General features: G+C 33.0%; 2 protein-coding genes and 1 long non-coding RNA gene across 4 annotated transcripts; 1 reads left to right on the forward strand and 2 right to left on the reverse strand.

The window, feature by feature from the left end:
* The first annotated feature begins 837 nt into the window (after nt 1–837).
* On the forward strand, nt 838–7,507 carry LOC110701249 (anaphase-promoting complex subunit 11). 2 transcript variants are annotated; one of them, XR_002507328.1, is made up of 5 exons: nt 838–2,529; nt 2,907–2,950; nt 5,425–5,573; nt 6,243–6,431; nt 6,689–7,507. XR_002507328.1 is itself a non-coding variant. In XM_021878864.1 (4 exons), the coding sequence occupies exons 3-4, from the start codon at nt 5,435–5,437 to the stop codon at nt 6,356–6,358; spliced, it is 255 nt and encodes an 84-aa protein (XP_021734556.1). In that variant the 5' UTR covers nt 838–2,529; nt 2,907–2,950; nt 5,425–5,434; the 3' UTR covers nt 6,359–7,507. The 2 variants fall into 2 exon arrangements, 1 of the variants encoding a protein (XP_021734556.1); XM_021878864.1 differs by having other exon boundaries at nt 6,243–7,507.
* LOC110701250 (hydrophobic protein RCI2B) lies at nt 7,389–9,790 on the reverse strand. Its single transcript, XM_021878865.1, has 3 exons — nt 9,608–9,790; nt 8,684–8,781; nt 7,389–7,622 (listed from the first exon to the last, which is right to left on the reverse strand). Exons 1-2 carry the CDS (start codon nt 9,686–9,688, stop codon nt 8,698–8,700), a joined length of 165 nt encoding a protein of 54 aa, XP_021734557.1. The 5' UTR covers nt 9,689–9,790; the 3' UTR covers nt 7,389–7,622; nt 8,684–8,697.
* Nucleotides 9,791–15,203: 5,413 nt separating this feature from the next.
* Nucleotides 15,204–15,728, reverse strand: LOC110701251. Its single transcript, XR_002507329.1, has 2 exons — nt 15,569–15,728; nt 15,204–15,255 (listed from the first exon to the last, which is right to left on the reverse strand). It is a non-coding gene; the product is annotated as an uncharacterized LOC110701251 (long non-coding RNA).
* Nucleotides 15,729–18,395: the final 2,667 nt, after the last annotated feature.

Here is an 18,395-nt window from a genome sequence, read left to right on the forward strand (position 1 = left end):
TTATTTTAACTTAATGAAATACTTTTTAAACGGTGTTAGTCACGGTTGGAAAAAAGGCTAAACCATAGGTGTACCGATGGAAAGGCAAAAATTTTAGAGTGTATCAATGGGAAAAGTCAAAACTACGGGTGTACCAATGGGAATTTCCCTAAAAATAATGGTATATGTTTAAATATACATTTTAAAGGGTGTAATTGACAACAAACTATTTATGAAAATAATTAGAATATATACTAAAATAACAACCGTTGATGTCATCATTGCTTACACATCACTTTCTTAATTTATTTTTTCACTCCAAAATGCATGGATGATATCATAATTTTCCTTTGCAAGCTACCATATTTAACATTGCTTTGAAAATTAAAATCCATTTGAATTTTTAAATTTTGAGTTTTCTACAGATATTATGTTATTTATGATTTGTTAATAGTATAATTTAATTGAAATTTCTTAATTAAATATGAAAATTATGCACTTTTAGAAATTGATATTCATAATTAATCAAAAATTAATTAGGAAAACAGAGGAAGTACTTATTTTGTTGGGCCAATTGTCCATATTGGTATATAAGTTAACACCCTTATGACATATTGATATATAAGTTATTGCCGACGACATATTGATATAAAAATTAACATGTGGCGACATATTGGTATATAAATTAACAAATTGTGACATTTACCCCTATTTTTTCTTCGGATGAAAGAGCGTGTTGTATACTTCAAAATTTTGTTTTAATAAGAATATATATATATATATATATATATATATATATATATATATGAGTGTTTTTTTTTTTAAAAAGAAGAATCTACCATTGTGATGCTTCAATGACCAATGCCCTCAATACATTCAAGCTTATATCCCTTTGCTCAAGCTTTCCTATTCGTTTCCCCCTAGCTTCTTTCTCATCACTTTTGGGCTTTCAACTTTTTTTATTTATTTTTATTTTTTTTTATGGATTTTTACTTCATAATTTTTTAAAATTAATATAAAAAGTAGAGAAAAATACAAAAAACAAAATGTCAAATAAAAGTTATTAGCACTAAAATTAAGCGTGTGTATCATACGCATATCCTCCGACGAGAAAATAGGGGTAAATGTCGCAATTTGTTGACTTATATACCAATATGTCGCCACATGTTAATTTTTATACCAATATGTCGCCGGCAATAACTTTTATACCAATCTGTCATAACGGTGTTAACTTTTATACTAATATGTTCAATTAGCCTGTTTCTTTCAATATGTGTTAAAAATCTATAATTCAATTCTTATTATTAAGCCGTACATCACACAGGATTAATTTAGTGATACATATTTAAATACCCAAAATAATATACTACCTCCGGTTTATTTTAGTCGCAACAAAGGACAACTTTACGCAAACCAAGGGAAAAGATTGAAAGCATGATTATGGAAAAATAAGGGTATGTGATTAACTGTTAATCTAACCCAAAAAAAAAAAAACTTAATTAAATTGAATAGCCCACCACCACCAACACCACCAAGCACCAAGCATCACCCAGCAAACCCCGACGCACCACCACCACCTCACACACCCAGCAAACCGTCGAACGCACCCCACCACCTCACACACCCAGCAACCCGCCAACGCACCACCACCACCCCACGAACCCAGGCAGTACCCAGCAACCTACGAACCCCTGCAACCCATAAACCCAACCACCCCACGAACCCAGCGACTCGCCGACCCACCACCACCACCCCACGTACCCAGCATTGTCGTTCCACTAACCCACCAAACAATGAAACCATACCCACGAAACCAAACCCACGAAACCAACCCACAAAATCCGCCGATCTGAAACCCGACCCACGAACCCAGAACGATTCACCAACCCAGCAAACCCACGAAACTAACCCGCGAAACCGCCGATCTAAAACCGCGAAACCCGACCCACTGCAACCCCCCGCCGCTCGTAACACCGTGAAACCACCATGAAAATGGGGTTGGAGGAGGAGAGAGAATATTAAATGGGATGAGAGTTTAATAATTAAGGTTGGGGTTTAATTTAATGAAATCACATTTGTAATTTAATAAGGGTGTTTAAGAAAAAAAGTAAGGGCATAAATGTTATTTTATTGGCCAAAAATTACCAAATGAGGAATTTTTTTTTTTTTTGTTGTAAGTAATTTGAACCACCCTAAAATGAAAATTGTTACAAGTAAAATAAACTGGAGGTAGTACTTCGTATGTAACAATTAGGGACAAATAGAGTAACCACCGTGAGGGCATGAGTACATGACTCTCTAATCTCTATGGTCACTGACTCACGCCAGCCTTTTCAAAATTGTCATTCCCTCCAACATTCTCTCTCTCCTCGATAGATATTCCCAAATTCTTGGTTGTTAAATTGATGTTCTTAATTTGAGCTTCATTTTTGGGACTTTTCCACTTGTTGAAAAAATTATTGGGTTTGTAGTTTGATAATCAACACTCAATTGGGTACTCAATATCTTGAAGAATTGCAATACATTTAGGGTTTTCCGTTAAATTTCAAGGTTAGCTTTCTTCTTAACTATTTCAATTTTATGTAGAAATTTTGCGAAATGAATTATCAATCGCTTGAATTCAGCACTTTATCTCCATGTTATTAATGGCTGAAATGCACCAAGTTATCCAAATTTGTTCCTTGCTCAGTTTCCTCTTTTCGATCATTTTCGCCTATTTGTGATGGTTGTTTTTATGTTAGGGTTTCTAATTTGCTCAATTGTTTACTAACAATATCACAGTAGTCTAAATTACCATATGCTTTGTCGAATTCTCAATTTCCAAACACATTTCCACTTTCGTTTATTCCTAGGTTAGTTGTAGAATTGCGTTATATTGTTCAATTATATGCTGAAATGTTCTAATAATATCATTCAATTTTGTGTAGAAAGACTAGAAAAGGTGGTGTTCGTGGCGAATTAGTGTATCACGGTATGTATTCTCCTTCTAATTTCTTATTGTGGGTTTTCCAATACCAATTTAGGATTTTTTCTGTACTATATTATTATTGTGATATTGCTGGAAATTAATTTGAAGGTAAAAATGAACTAGCCTATTTCATTTAGTATATGCTTGGATGATTAATTGGTTAGAGAAAACTACTACATTTGAATTCGCAATGGCGGACCAAAGGGGGTACACTGAGGTACATGCTTGTATGATTAATTTATTAGAGAGAACTACTGGATTTGCACTTGAAACATTGAATTTTTTTTTTTACTTTTCAAGTATTCAATGTTTCATTCATTTTTTAATTTCTTCAATTTTTAATTTTTATTATCTAGTTTGTTAGACTAATAAATTATATAGTTAATATCTGGTTGAATTAGTTTAGTTTTATCAAGTGAGTAGTTGAATTAGCTGTTAGATTAATAGATAATTGTCTCCTGATCATTTTATAACTCTTTATCCGAAGAAAATCAGTTCAGTTTCAATTAAATGTTTAATCAAGAAGAAATAAGTTCTGGCTATTGCATATTAAATTTTCTATTGCCGATAATGCCTTGACTTTTCCTATATGGACTTATGCCCACCATTTGTTCAATGAAATGACAGTAGTCATGTTTTGCCCAGTTTCATGGTATTGGTTTTAAATGGTGAAAAGAGTATATCTTGAAAGTTTAGGAGATTGGAGGGGTATGTTAGTTTTGTAGTTCTTTGTAATTAGTAGACCTTTACTAGCAAAACATGTAGAAGCTAATACAAAATATCAGAAAGATCCTTTGAAGGCGCTCGAAACATTTAAATCAGTCAAAATAGAGGAGGGGTTTAGGCATAGTTTGCTGACAAATGTATGCATGATAGATAAGCTTAGTTCACATGGGAAATTCCAAGCTATGCCGACTTTGCTTTCGGATATGATGGATATTGATTATAGGATTGTACAAAGGTACAAAGAGTGAACATTGGCATGAAGAATTATTTAAAGAAAGGGAAACTTTAATAGGGGTTTGAGAAGATGGATTTTTATGAATGTGAACCGTTAGTCATGTCGTATAATGCCATCATGAATATCTTGGTTGAACATGGTTACTTCATTCAAGCTCATAAAGTATAAAGATGGATTAGTAATAAGAAATATGTAAACGCCTTTTGGTATTGACCTTTTTTTTTTTTTTTTCTTTTTTTTTTCTATGAACTATTTTACTCCGTAATATTTTTATTGAGTTTATAGCCCTAAGAGGCAAGGTCATGGCCTTATGGGTGGCTGTCGAGTTCTGCTAAAGATCGTGGTTTGCAGTGTAGGGATAATGGGGGGCTTCTAGTTGGTTGGTGGGAGGCTTTTGGTTGTGGCCCTTGTGGGGCTGCGGCAGTGTCGAGCAGGTTGCATGGGTAGGCAGCTCGGCACTATGCAGCTACTAGGCAGATACAGGGGATGCAAGTGTGTTTTAGTGTTTATGTGTGTGTGAGGCCTTGCCTTGGTAGCATATCGCAGGCTGCTTGTGGTTGCAAGTGCTGCCGTTGATTCTACAGGTGTGCAGGCGTGCAGCATGTGTTTGCAGCCAGGTAGGTCAGGTGCTAGTGTGCGTGTGTGAAGCTGTGGGGGTGCTGGGTATAGTGTATAGTTGCATTGTAGTTATGCCACTTATGTGTGCCCATCATCTTGATTTTCAAATGCTTCATTTGATGCAGGTGTGGGTGGCAATGATTGATTGGTGTTGTAAAATCTAATGGAGGGAAAATATTACTTGAAGCTTAGCAAATCATGACTTTGTTCTTTGACTATAAGTTGCTGACATTTCACATTTATTTTTGTTACCAATATAGTTCGCTGTACTAGTGAGTACTTAACTTATTTATCACTCATTGACTCTATGACTTGTTGTAGCATTAAGTTCATTAGATGTATTATTACGATTTAGTTGGACTTGGTACTTTTGATGCTGTCATTGTAGTGCTTTATATCATTTACAAGAGTTTGTACGGAAATGGTTTATTATGAGAAAGAAAAAATGTTAGGACCTTTATTTTTAGACATACCCAGAAGACTGTTTCTTCCATTGTCATTGATTATAGTAGGAAAGAAGGAATTGTGGGCATTTCTATCTGCCGGGTTTCAGATTCTAGGGTAAAAAAGCTCAACCAAACACTGAAATGGGACAAACTCCATTCCAAGCTATACGACTAAATACCCCCTAAATATTGAACAACAATAAAAAGAAAGAATATTTTTTCTTTACGATGCTCTCAAATTACTTGTGTGTATTTGGCAATTGAAACATATATGGTTAGTGTCTGCCTTTTATTTATTTCTATTGCGAAACTGACCATCAACTTGATGGGTGGTTGGAAAATCTCTTGATTTATTTTATTCAATTAAAATTTATGCTTATAGTCTTCTTGACTATGTTAGTTGCACAGTTTGCACACTATGCTAACTGTTCTGAGTTTTTGCTTCTTCCCAGAGTAAAGAGGATGAAAGTTAACATTCTACAATGGCATGCTGTAGCTTCATGGACCTGGGATGCCCAGGATGAAACATGCGGAATATGTAGAATGGCCTTTGATGGTTGTTGTCCAGATTGCAAACTACCTGGTGATGACTGCCCATTAAGTATGTGACTTTCGTTTTATTTTTGCGTAAACATTTTCTTTTGATACATCATTATTTTCTAATTGTCCTGCTGAATAGTTAGAGACCTAAAAGTGCAAATAGATATGCTGATTGAGTGCATTATGTGTATATACTATATAGACATGAAGACCTCAGTGCGCCTGATCTAGTGTTTTTTCCTTTATCAACCTCTCCTCTCGATATCACTTTCTGAACTAGAACAAGCCATCTCCATTATGGAGGGAGAACTGTAAGTACTAGGATCCTGTTAGGAACTGTAATTACTAGCAATCTCCATTGAGGATGACAGTTGGGATAAGTTGTGACCAGTGTTAGGTGTTCACCAGAAGAGGAATTTATCCATGTCAGACGGCTAAGTTGAAGAAAACCAAACTTCGATGCCCAGAGCTCTAGAGTGTAGACGCTTTGAAGTTCCAGTTGAGAACTTGAACCTATCACTAACTGTTTTTGCGTTTAACTTTGTAAAGCGTTCTCTGTTTGTTTTTGTGAATAAAAACGGGTAGGGTTTCTGTAAGCCCAATTGTGTTTGTGGTCTGAGCTGTCTAACATTTTACATGTGTGCATGGGTTTTCTGTAGGCCTAATTTCTCTATGTGTGGGCTGTTTGACTTGAGTGGCGTCCTTATCTTGAAATTTTACAATTATGCAGTTTGGGGGCAGTGCAACCATGCTTTTCATCTACACTGCATCTTGAAGTGGGTGAATTCACAAACTTCTCAAGCTCATTGTCCTATGTGTCGTCGGGAATGGCATTTCAAGGACTGATATCTTTTCTTCACCCATTCTCTCTCAATTGTCACTGTCCGGTGAAAAATGGCATATTATTGCCATGACCATGGTACAATTCTTAACCTTTCTTACGTGGTGATATCTGTTTCAGCTTTAATACTCAATCTTGTTCATGTGACGCAAGCGGTTTGTATTACAATATCTTATTTCGTGGAACAACTCACAATCTTTGCTTTAGTTGCCTATTCCAAAACTTCTCTGTAACTTGGTGTAATGACGTGATTGAACTTGGTAGATGATTGAATTTACAGGTCATCATATTAGTTTGCACATTTTTTTTGTTGATCATGATTAAATTTCTTATAGTTTAATGATTCACGAGGAGCCAAGTGGCATAATGGAGTGATGGAAAATCAATATCAAAATCAATTAGCCAACAAACCTTACCCAATTTGAGCTGTAATCGGAACTAAGTGTCAAAAATTGGAGCGCCGTCTCTTTCAATCCATGTAGATGAGGAATTGTACCTGTAAATGCTGTGAACAAGTATACTACTATGGGTCCTTTTCTCTATGTTTGTATATATTATTTTGGTTTTTCCCTCTCTTTATGTCTTCTCTGTACAGGGAAGAATATGACGTGACAAGCAATATTTTTTTGATATTTTTGTGACTTGATGTAAGGGAGGTTCTTCTTGTTGTATGATCCTGAGATACTACTTACCTGTACTCTTAGCAGATGGCTGAGATACTAAATAATCCTAGACTCGTCGTGATCTCGTGGATGATAATATGTTTAATTGTTTAGGCTTGAGGATGATACCTTAGATCGATTTCAAAATGAGCAAGAACATGACCAATTGCTATGATCTGGGAAGGTGACCTGATTTACAGTTATAGAGGACTGATTCAAACTTTGTACTAACTGTAACTTTGTACTGATTTTAGTGAGGTTACTTCGTTTAAAATTATGGGGATTTTAAGCTAAAGTCGATGATTTCAAACTTTCAATTGGCCAATTTTTGTGCCCAAAAATTAGAAAATCAAGACTAGATAAACATAACTAGTTACATAAAAGTACCACTTCATAATCAGCAATTTTCGCTTTAATTACATCAAGAAATCCATGTAGCAAATCAACATTGAACAATTTCATACATTATAAAAAAAAAAAAAAAAAAAAAAAGTACTACTGGAAATAATAAAAACAAGGCCGATCCAATGAATAACCAATCAAACTAAACAAGAAACTTCTCCTGCATACTCTTCATCATCGACAACGAGCATCCTTCACACCATTTCTGCTCAAAAACAATAGTCCTCTAGTCAATGTATGTTCAACTCGAAGTATTATTAAATTAATTAATAAGAAAAACGTAACAAAAGTTATATCGTATTTGAAAAAGATTTTCTATTACTTTGGGGTTGTAAGATGGTTGCACCAATGCACGCGTAAGATACTTATAGTTATTTAAAGTGCTTAAGTAACGCCTATTTTCTTTTGTGGTTGTCCTTGTTATACACTTATACCCCCACTCGGTTTTCTTTCAAAGTCATAAGACTCATAGCTCATAAGACTCATAACCCTACTTATCTTGTATGTAGCGTGTTACAAATTTGTTTTTATTATTACTTTTGTATTATTTTGTTTTTTCCTATTTAAAAAAGTGGTCCAACTAAATGATTTAATCATCAAATATATCCCTCACACGACACACTAGTCACTAGTGGGCAATACTTATTATCAGGTGCTTATGTCGGTATACGCAGAAATCATGTATTATGATTATAATGGTTTTTTTTTTTTTTTTTTTTTTTTTAATGTTAATGAAAAATGTTTTTGGATTTTTTTTTTTAATTGGATTGGTAAGAATGTAACATACACATGTAAGCAAACTTAGTGATTCTTTGGTACCGTTGATGAACTAACCATTAATGCCTTTAATGGGGATTGAGGAAGTCATTAAGATGCGTGTCAAATTGTATATGATGTACAGAGTACTACAAATTGTATACTTGAATTATATACTTTCTTTCATTCTAATAATATTGAAAGGATATGTTTTGATATTATGAAAGTATTCTATGAGATGGATCCAAGTCACATTTTACTTAACGTATAAATCATATTACTCCATGTATGATAAATATATATATAAAAAATAAAAAAATAAAAAAAAGTGATAAATAGCGTAGAAGTTCAATTGTTCCAATATTATTATAACGGAGAAAAGTATGTATTTTTTACTACTCTACTACTACAAGATTTTTTATTTTTTGTTTATTTTTTATTTTTTTTGGGGGGGGGGGGAAGGCGAAGAATAAAAGCATAATTGGGTAGAAGAGGAAAAGAAATACGTACAAGGATTGAAGAGATCATCTAAGGATGACATAGAGTGCATAGAGAATTCCAGGGAGATACCCCAATAATGTCAGCACCAAACAGATCCAAAACTCAACCTGTTCATATCAATCAATCAAATAAATATAATATTAGTTTGGCTTAGCCAAATATTTTCACAAAATCATTTTATTTTCTAACAATTAATCAAACAAACATTTAATCCGTATTTAATTTTCTTTTGAACAATGAATCAAATCTACACTACGTGGTACTCATATTTAATAACAAGAAATTTTGAAAGAGTGCCACGTATTCTTTTCTTTTATTCCATATATTGGTTTTTGATTTCATGCCCTTTTAAAACTCATTTGATTAATAATTTATCAATCACATAATTTTATCTTTTGTATTGAAATAGAAGGGCTTTTAAAAATTTATGACTTGTTCAACACCACAAAACGTTAAACCTAGTATTTCGTATAGTTTTAAAGACACGCGTCATATTATTAAAAAAAAAAAACCTAATTACTTCATAGATCACTATGACACTTACTTCTTTGAATTCTTCCTTTCCAATAAATAAAATAAAATAAAATAAAATGATATCTTCTAAAATAAGTTGAAATCCCATTTCTTATAGTAATAACCTCCTTTATCAAGTTTTTTTTTTTCTTTATCATTCTAAACAACCAAAACAAGATTAAAAAATTACAATCAATACACACATAAATTTTTTGAAAGTATCTTAATACTAATCACATAAGAATTATTAAGGAAGAAATTTGCAACCTTATATCAAAGACAATTAATTCCTCAAATTTTTGGTTATAAACAAAAATTCAGTAATTATACACCTAATCAGTTTAAAACAATTTACGAAATAATAAGGTGAAGAGAATAAAGCGTAACAAATTAAACTCGATGCGAAAAATATATATATACCTGGCAGCCAAACTTCAAGAAAACACCAAGAGGAGGGAGAATGATGGCAAGAATGACATCAATGAAAGTTGCTGTACTCATTTTTGGATTTTGAGATCGAGAGAGTTTTAAAAAAGAGACTTAATAAAAGAATAATTATGAGAAAAGATATTTGATACAAGTATCTTAATATCTCTAGAATCGTAGGTATATATAGAGAAAAAACTGTCATGCACCACGTGTCTACAGCTCATTTGTCCAACTAGGTTTAACACGGTTAAGTAAAGGGACTTTAAACCGTTATTCCTTTTCAAAATTTTGAGTTTTTTTAAAAAAAAAAAAATAATAATAAACTATGTCGGCCAATTGGTTGGTAGATCCTAGATATTTGCAAATTAAAAAAAAATAACATAAGACATCATTAAAAAAAAAATTACTTGTTAAATGAAACTATAATTGAACACTAATTTTTTTTTTTTTGGGTCAAAAAACTCTAATTCTTTTCATTGTTGTTGATCAATTTTATTTCACTTTGGTTTGAAAAAAATATATAACTACTGGGTATAAGATTTATATTTGTTCAATTTATATGTATTTTTATGAGATTGAGTTTTTTGTATTTAGTAAATTTGATTACTTGTAATATGGAATTGATGAAAGTGTTGGAAAAATAAATTCTTATATATTTTTTAAGCAAAAATTCTTATATACTTTATCGTTATAATCCTAAACATATTAAAATACGTGATTATAAAAAAAACAAAAAAAAAAGTCATAATAAAAAAAGAGATCAGATTAGATGTCAAAATTAAAGTGAACTAAATCAGTCATAATATCTGATTATAATTGGTCAATTGTTTAGATAATACTATTGAAAATCAACTTAGATTTTTTATGATAGGGAAGTTGTATCCCAAAGTTAGGGCCGGTTCTCTTACGTTGAAATTCAGTTTAGTGCTGTTCTGTTCAGCTCAGCTCAGCTCTGTGCAGTTCAGCTCCTAATTTCCTTCTCTTATAAAATATTCATTTCAGTTCAGTTCAGTTTGGTTCAGCTCAATTAAGTTCAGTTCAGTTCAGTTCAGTTCGGTTCAGCTCAATTAAGTTCAGTTCAGCTCAGCTCAGCTCAGTTCAGTTCAGCTCAGCTGAGTTCAGTCAATGAGAGCAAGCCCCTAGAGAAAGAATATTTTAAACTACATATCAGGTGTTTAATACAAGTAGGTCTTTCTTTTCCAATGTGTGACCATTATTAACATGTGCAAAAGCAACACAACATGTAATTTGAAAAGATAAATGTAACTCTAAAGTCGGCCAAGTGAATATAGACATGTTAGCCTGTGATATGAAAATATGATGGAGTGAGTTTTCTAGTTAATGGATAGCATTAGAGCTGTCAATTTGGGTAAACAAGTCGGATTTGGGTTGAAACAAAGTGGGTCGGGTCAATTCGGGTTGGGTCAATTCAGATTAATTTCATAACCTATACGGGTCGGGTTTGGGTTGGGTTATGCTTGAGTCGGGTCACGTTAGGTCATACTTCTTATCGGGTTTCGGTCAAGTTTAGGTCAAGTTAATAATAGGTCGGGTTACATTTGGGTCGGGTGAACAATAGGTCGGGTTTAATTCGGGTTTTTCACGGGTTAAAACGGATAGGGTAATTCTCGGGTTCAAGTCGGGTTCGGTTCAAGTCAATAATTTGCGGGTTAGAACCATGTCGGGTCATTCTCGGGTTTGAGTCGGGTTTGGTTCAAGTCAATAATTTGCGGATTATAATCAGGTCGGGTCATTTTCAAGTCGGATCATTCTCGGGTTCAAGTCGGGTTCGGTTCAAGTCAATAATTTGCGGGTTATAATCAGGTTGGGTCATTTTCAAGTCGGGTCATTCTCGGATTCAAGTCGAGTTATGTTCAAGTCAATAATTTGCATGTTACAATCAGGTCGGGTCATTTCCAAGTCAAGTCATATTCGGGTTCAACTAACTATAAATAGATAATTATCATTTTTATCAAGCTAATTATTTCCTTTGACTATAATATATATGGCAATGTATTAGGGAACTATAGTTTATAATTTAGGAAGATAATTATCTCCTTTGACCATACAACAAACATATACTATATTTAACTCTTAAATTTGAGGATGATGCTCCTTTCTATTGCTGCCTGGACCAACTTGGTCTCCCAAGACAAAATGCTTTGATCAACAATAATAAAATGGTCTAAATTGTATTTAAGGTGATTTGAAATCAGGTCAAGAACAATTTGGGTTGAATTTAGGTCAGGTCAATAACAAGTCGTGTTAATTTCGAGTCGGGTTGAATTTTTGGGTTGGTAAGTAATAAGTATGATAAAATTTGAGTCGGGTCAATAACAAGTCGGGTTGAATTTGGGTCAGGTCAATAACAAGTCGGGTTGATTTTGGGTCAGGTTTGTAACAGGTTGAGTTAAATTTTAGTCGGGTTAGGAACGAGTCGGGTTGAATTCAGGTCAGGTTAGTAACAAGTCGGGTTAAATTCGGGTTTTGACGGGTTAAAACGAGTTTGGATCAATTTCTGTTCAAGTCGGGTTCGGTGCAAGTTAATTAAATTGGTCGTTGTAAATCGATCGGTACAAGTTGTAAACCGGTAAATTGGCCGTTTAAAGGCAAATTGAATGGTTCCACCCACCCAATTGGACTCCCAGAGAGTACTAGAGACCATGGTAAACATTTCGGCAATTTTTATTTATGGGCGAAAAAAGTCAAAAATTGAAGGGTATATCCACGCTTTTTGAGAATTTTTGGAGTTTTCAGGGCCCGGTGTCGAAAAGTCTTGAAATTCTAGGGAGTACATCTCGAGGTCATATAATGTCGTTTGGAACCATATATGATCATTATTTGTTGTCATAAATGTTCGTGGTAGGCTTGAATTAATGAAATCGGTGTAAGTTGTAAACCGGTAAATTGGTCGTTTAAAGGCAAATTAGATGGTTCCACCCACCCAATTGGACTTCCAGAGAGTATTTGGGACCATGGTAAACATTTCGGTTATTTTTATATCCGAGCGAAAAAAAGTCAAAAAATTCCAAAATTGAAGACTAATATCCACGCTTTTTGAGAAATTTCGAATGTTTCGAGGCTCGGTGTCGAAAAGCATTGAAATTTTAGGGGATACATCTCGGGGTCATATAATGTCGTTTGGATCCATATATGATCATTATATGCTGTCATAAATGTTCGTGGTAAGCTTGAGTTAATGAAATCGGTGCAAGTTGTAAACCGGTAAATTGGTCATTTAAAGGCAAATTGCATAATTGGATGGTTCCCCAGCCAATTAGACCATGATAAACATTTCGGCAATTTATATTTTCGGGTGAAAAAAAAGTCAAAAAAATTCCAAAATTAAAGGCTATCCACGCTTTTTGAGAAATTTTGGAGGTTTCGGCCATAGCACAATAATAATACCTAGGATTGACTTCTTTTTTCTCTTCTCTAACTAAAATTGGTACAATTATTAGGACAATCTCCTTCCCCCAAAGTCACAATATAATTCACATTAATATGGTTGTTGAAATTTAAATATTATCAGGCTAAGAACAAAAAGTCAGGGGTTGTGTACGGATTTGTCAACTAATTCTCTACTATCATCTCCCATTCTATTGAAAATTCTAAGTTAATCATCTTTGAAATGACTAATCTTAATTTTCTACATGTTTTAAGTCTTTTAACTCACAATTCGCGAGTATTCATTGATATACAATATTAATGCGTAATATTGTAGATACACTCATACACGTAATATATTATAATATGATATGGACTTGTAAAGTTAGCTTGTAAAGTAGTATAACCTGAAATAATACTTGAAAAACAAAAACAGGAAAGAGGTGCATAAATGCTACAACTGGGCCGGTGCAATAAGATGCCTGAGCTCGTGTACAAGCTGTAGTATCTTGCAAAAGCTACCTAGTGGAATACTCAAATTATATTAATGCAAAACATTTATATATTTTTTCTTATGATATGATATGTTGAGCTTCATATAATTGATGCTTATTCCCCAATCCAGATGAGCCGATTAGTGCTAAATACATTGATTTCTTAACGAAATAAATGATGACACCCGTTGTATACAAGTTTATGCGTAATGTAAAGAGTAAGTGGTAGTTCGATATGTCAGTCTGTTAGACTTGGATGATGAAAAATGATTATATTAAACATTAATAGTAGGCACAATTTATAAGCAACATTATTTATTAATATATACCTAGTAATACATACAGTTATACAGTGAGGTTTTATAAGAAGTAGTACATTACAAATACAAAAACATACTTTTCACGCTAAATTGAAAATCAAACAAGGTGGATGTAACATGTACTCCGTAATTGATACGTACATATATATATTGACAATGAATAACCAATCAAACTAAATTATGCTTTCAGCATATCTTTATCACCAATGAGATCGAAGATCCTTTTCCACATCTTACCTCTTACCTGCTCAAAAATCAAATAAAATAATTTAAAACTTGTACAACTTACTACTTGTATAGACGTATAGTCGTAATCTCTCTGTTTCTTTTTATGTGTTAGGCGTTATAAAAAGATTTTAAATATAAATAACAATAAGAAATAGAGGGAGTAGTCGAGTAGTTCACTCAAATAATTCGGTTATTCTTTTTTTTTTTTTTTTTTATGAAAGGTAAGAAGAAAATAACATTAGAAAACCGCCCAAATTATAAATTAGCATGATGATTACAACGGGAGAACATTTGATTAGAATGAAGAAGATAAGACGTATAATTTTTTAATTAATTAATATGCTTTTCTCAAATAATTACCCCACATATATTTTGTAGATAACGTGTTATACTTTACTTTAGTTGTTCCTTTAATTTTAAAAGTGGAGTGTAACTAATCAAGTAATTATCAAATCAATCCAACGCATAGTAGCCAACAGTAATTAGGTGCGTTCGATGTCCGTATTAGTAGAATAAGAAGACTAGAATCGAAATATCGAATTTCAATGATAACATACTCAATAATGCTTTAAGATATTAATATTAGGTAGGATTCATATATTGGATTGGTTGGTATATAGAGTGTATAATTGAATGAAATCAAAGTAGATATATAACTGTATAAGAAAGTGTTTTATATAATTTGTATAAGACTCCTAGACACTAGAATCCTAACCAACTCGTTGCCACACCTAGTAGGTCTATCCATGTTGCTTATTGTTATTATAACGTATTTTCGGCCTTGTTCTGATTTACAATAATGAGCTGAACTGAAATGATTAGAGCTTAACTGAACTAAACTAAATTGAATAGTTTATGAGAGAAGAAACTGAACTGAACTAATTGGAGCTGAACTGAATTAAATTGAAATTAAGCTGAAGAGAACAAACCCTTAAATGAAAAATTATTAGTACTTTGTCTGTATTATTACTGCAGAGTACTCGTAACATTTATTACAAAGTACGGATATTTTCATACGTAAATGCATAAAAGTGATTTTATTTAGAAAGGAAATTATGAAGGAAATAATAAGGGTAAAGACTGGATGGTTGAATCTTACTTACATACAAAGAGTGAGTGATCATTTGGTCTTGGTGATGACCCAAATAGCAAAAAGAATCCCAGGGATGTATCCCAATAATGTCAGCAACACGCAGATCCAAAACTCTACCTGTAACAATTATTTTAATAATATAATCAACAACCCATTTCATCATATTTTTTTTTTAAAATTAAAATATAAATCAAGTAATAATTTGGTAATTCAACTTAGCACACACATATAATATACTTGGTACTAGTCTTAAAGGTCTTGAATTTTGAACAAAAGTATATAAACAAAGACTATTAACTTGATCTTTCATAAAAAAAATTACGGAGTAGTTGATATCATTTAACTAGTCCAGTTCAGTAAAAATCAAGCGAAGATAAGACAGGACACTCGCAAAGACACAAGAGCATGCAAGAAAATTAAGGAATTATACCTTACACCCATACTTGAGGAAAACACCAAGAGGAGGCAAAAATATGGCTAATATGATATCTATGAATGTTGCTGTGCCTTCGTCTGTCATTTTTTTTTTGTTTAATTAATTGATTAGAATGATTTGATTAGGAGAATGAGTAAGAGAATTAAGTATAATGACAGTAATTATTGATTAATTATCTCTAATCCCGCTGCTATATATTGACGGAAACAATCATAGAAAGTGTAGTGCACCACATGTCAACTTGTCATTTGGCCACCTGGTTCTATTGCAGCTAAGTAAAGTGGGATTAACCGTTGTTATGATTATGATAAGTGTGATTTTAACTTTATTAATTAATGGACATATATATCCGTTTGAAATCCGCTCCAAAACAACCGTTCAAAAAGTATAGACTTAGGGCATGTTCGGCAAAATATAGCTGTGAAGGTAGCTGTAGGTGTGGAGATAGCTGTGAGCTGTGGAGATAGCTGTTAGCTGTCAACAAGCTGTTAGCTGTTAAAAAAAGATAATTTAGGCATGATTGTTCGGTAAAGTAGTGGTTGACTAGCTGTTATATTTAAAAATCAATATTTTATTTTTAAAAGTATACATTAAATTTTCAAAAGCTACTTCAAAAGCTACCTCTAACTTCAAAAGCTAATAATCCTACCTTTTAATAATTAATAAAAGCTACCTCCACCACTAAAAGTTACCTAAAAGCTACTCAAAAGCTAGCACCGAACACGCCCTTAATAGTGATAGTTTCTTTAGTTATTTTAAAGAATGATTATGAACTATAAGCTTTGTATCATGTTGAATTGTCGATCATGGCATTTTGTGTCGTAAAAGAATTAAGGGCATGTTCTGATATACTGAATTGAGATGAACTAAACTGAACTGAGCTGATTGAATTGAAGTGAACTGTGCTGAACTGAATTGTTTATGAGAGAAAGAAATAAGGAACTGAATTGAATTGAACTGAATTGAAATTAAGCTGAAGAGAATAGGTCCTAAGTAACCCTTCTGACACTGACCGAGTAACTTCTGTAGTATTGGCCAATTAACCCCTTATAATACTGACAAAGTAATCTCTATAATATTGATCGGGTAACTACAAAATAACTTCATTTAGTTTAGGGTGTAATATTGTATGCATTTCATCAGGCAACTATAGTAATAGAGATATTTTTCAAAAATGGTTTTAGTTAAGGAATTCATAATAAAATCACATGCACCCATCAATTATTTCTACTCCGTATTATTTATAGTTGATTTAATTTAAGACAAAAGTAGTTAAATTAATTGATTGGTTTGTATGCTAGCTAGTTGTGTAAGTTGCATTCCATGCATATCAATGCAATATACTCAAAAAGTTTTTTCGTAGTGGAGTGAATTGAAGAAATTAAGCAATCTAGAGGTTGTATATAATTAAACGTATACAATCCGAAAACACAACTGTAAAGCTAAGATCAATCGAGTGAGCTTCATTCATATAAACATGCTGCAACTGGTGCAAATTAAAGCAACAAGCTGATGCTCTGCCCCATGTATTTTTGTATATTAGAGTATCTTGCAATGCAAGTGGATTCTCCTATTTTTCTTCATTATTATGTAAATAATAAAGAGATGCTTATTCCCCAACTCATCATCATCTACAAATATCATACTTATATAATTGCTTTCTTTCAAATCTATAACTTTTATCTAGATCTTGTACATTACTATTATGTTTATAGCCAAAAAGTATGTTTAATTTGGTTCCACTAGACATTCACCCAAATTATTCTAACGGATAACACTTAATTGGATACAAATTAAAGTGATATGTACTAATTAGTTCTAATACGAAGGGTCTATTCTATTCAGCTTAATTTCAGTTTAGTTCAGCTCCAATTAGTTCACTTCCTAATTTCCTTCTCTAATAAAATATTGAATTCAGATCATTTCAGTTCAGTGCAACTCTGATCAGTTCAACTCAATGCAGCTCTGATCAGTTCAGTTCAGTTCAGTTCTAATAAATCAGAACAGGCCCGAAGTAACACTTTTTGTGTTTTCTAGTTAATTAAGCTAAAGGTATTGTAATCGATCCCAATTCTACCTGTAATTTTGTTTCAATTTGATTAAGTCTCATAATGCAGACTTAAATTAATTCAGATTATGATATTATTAAGTTGAACGTAGTATATGTATTATGAGACTTAATTCAGATCATGATATTATTAAGCTGGACATAGTATATGTATTGTACATATGGTCCACTTCCACTTCTAGAGTGAATTGAAACACAATCTTTTACATTCTTAATTGTTGGAACAAGTGTGTTTTGGTGTAAATTTTGTGGAAAACAAAAAGTCCCACATTGGTGGGAAATAGAAGTTTGTCCTCCCTTATATTGGAGAATGTGGAGTATTTGGGTGTGGCCCTTGGGCTACCCACATTTTGTGGAGAGGGAGGACTTACCTACCAAGCCCACTTATCACACGCGCGCCGAGCCGGGCTGGGCTGGGTCGAGTCGAGTCGAGTCGAGTTATCTCTCTAACGTTTATTTCCAGATTAATTAAACTTTGGCTGTTTTGACTGGGTAAATTGACCGTTTTTGGCGTTAATCACGCTGGTGTTGGAACGGTTTTTGCTACCGTTATACCATTGTTTTGCCTATAAAACATCATGTTATGTTCACTGTTTTTATAGAACAAAAAATCACAGAATTTTTCTAATCCCTTTTTTCTCTTACAAAATATTCGAGCAGTGTTCTTTATATTTTTTGGTGGTTAGTTGTCCACTGGTTCTGTGCAAATCCACTGGTATTTTCCTTGCTTAGACAGACGGTTTTATCCTGGGG

This window comes from Chenopodium quinoa, unplaced genomic scaffold, assembly GCF_001683475.1.
Source record: "Chenopodium quinoa cultivar QQ74 unplaced genomic scaffold, ASM168347v1, whole genome shotgun sequence".
Classification (NCBI taxonomy): domain Eukaryota; kingdom Viridiplantae; phylum Streptophyta; class Magnoliopsida; order Caryophyllales; family Amaranthaceae; genus Chenopodium; species Chenopodium quinoa.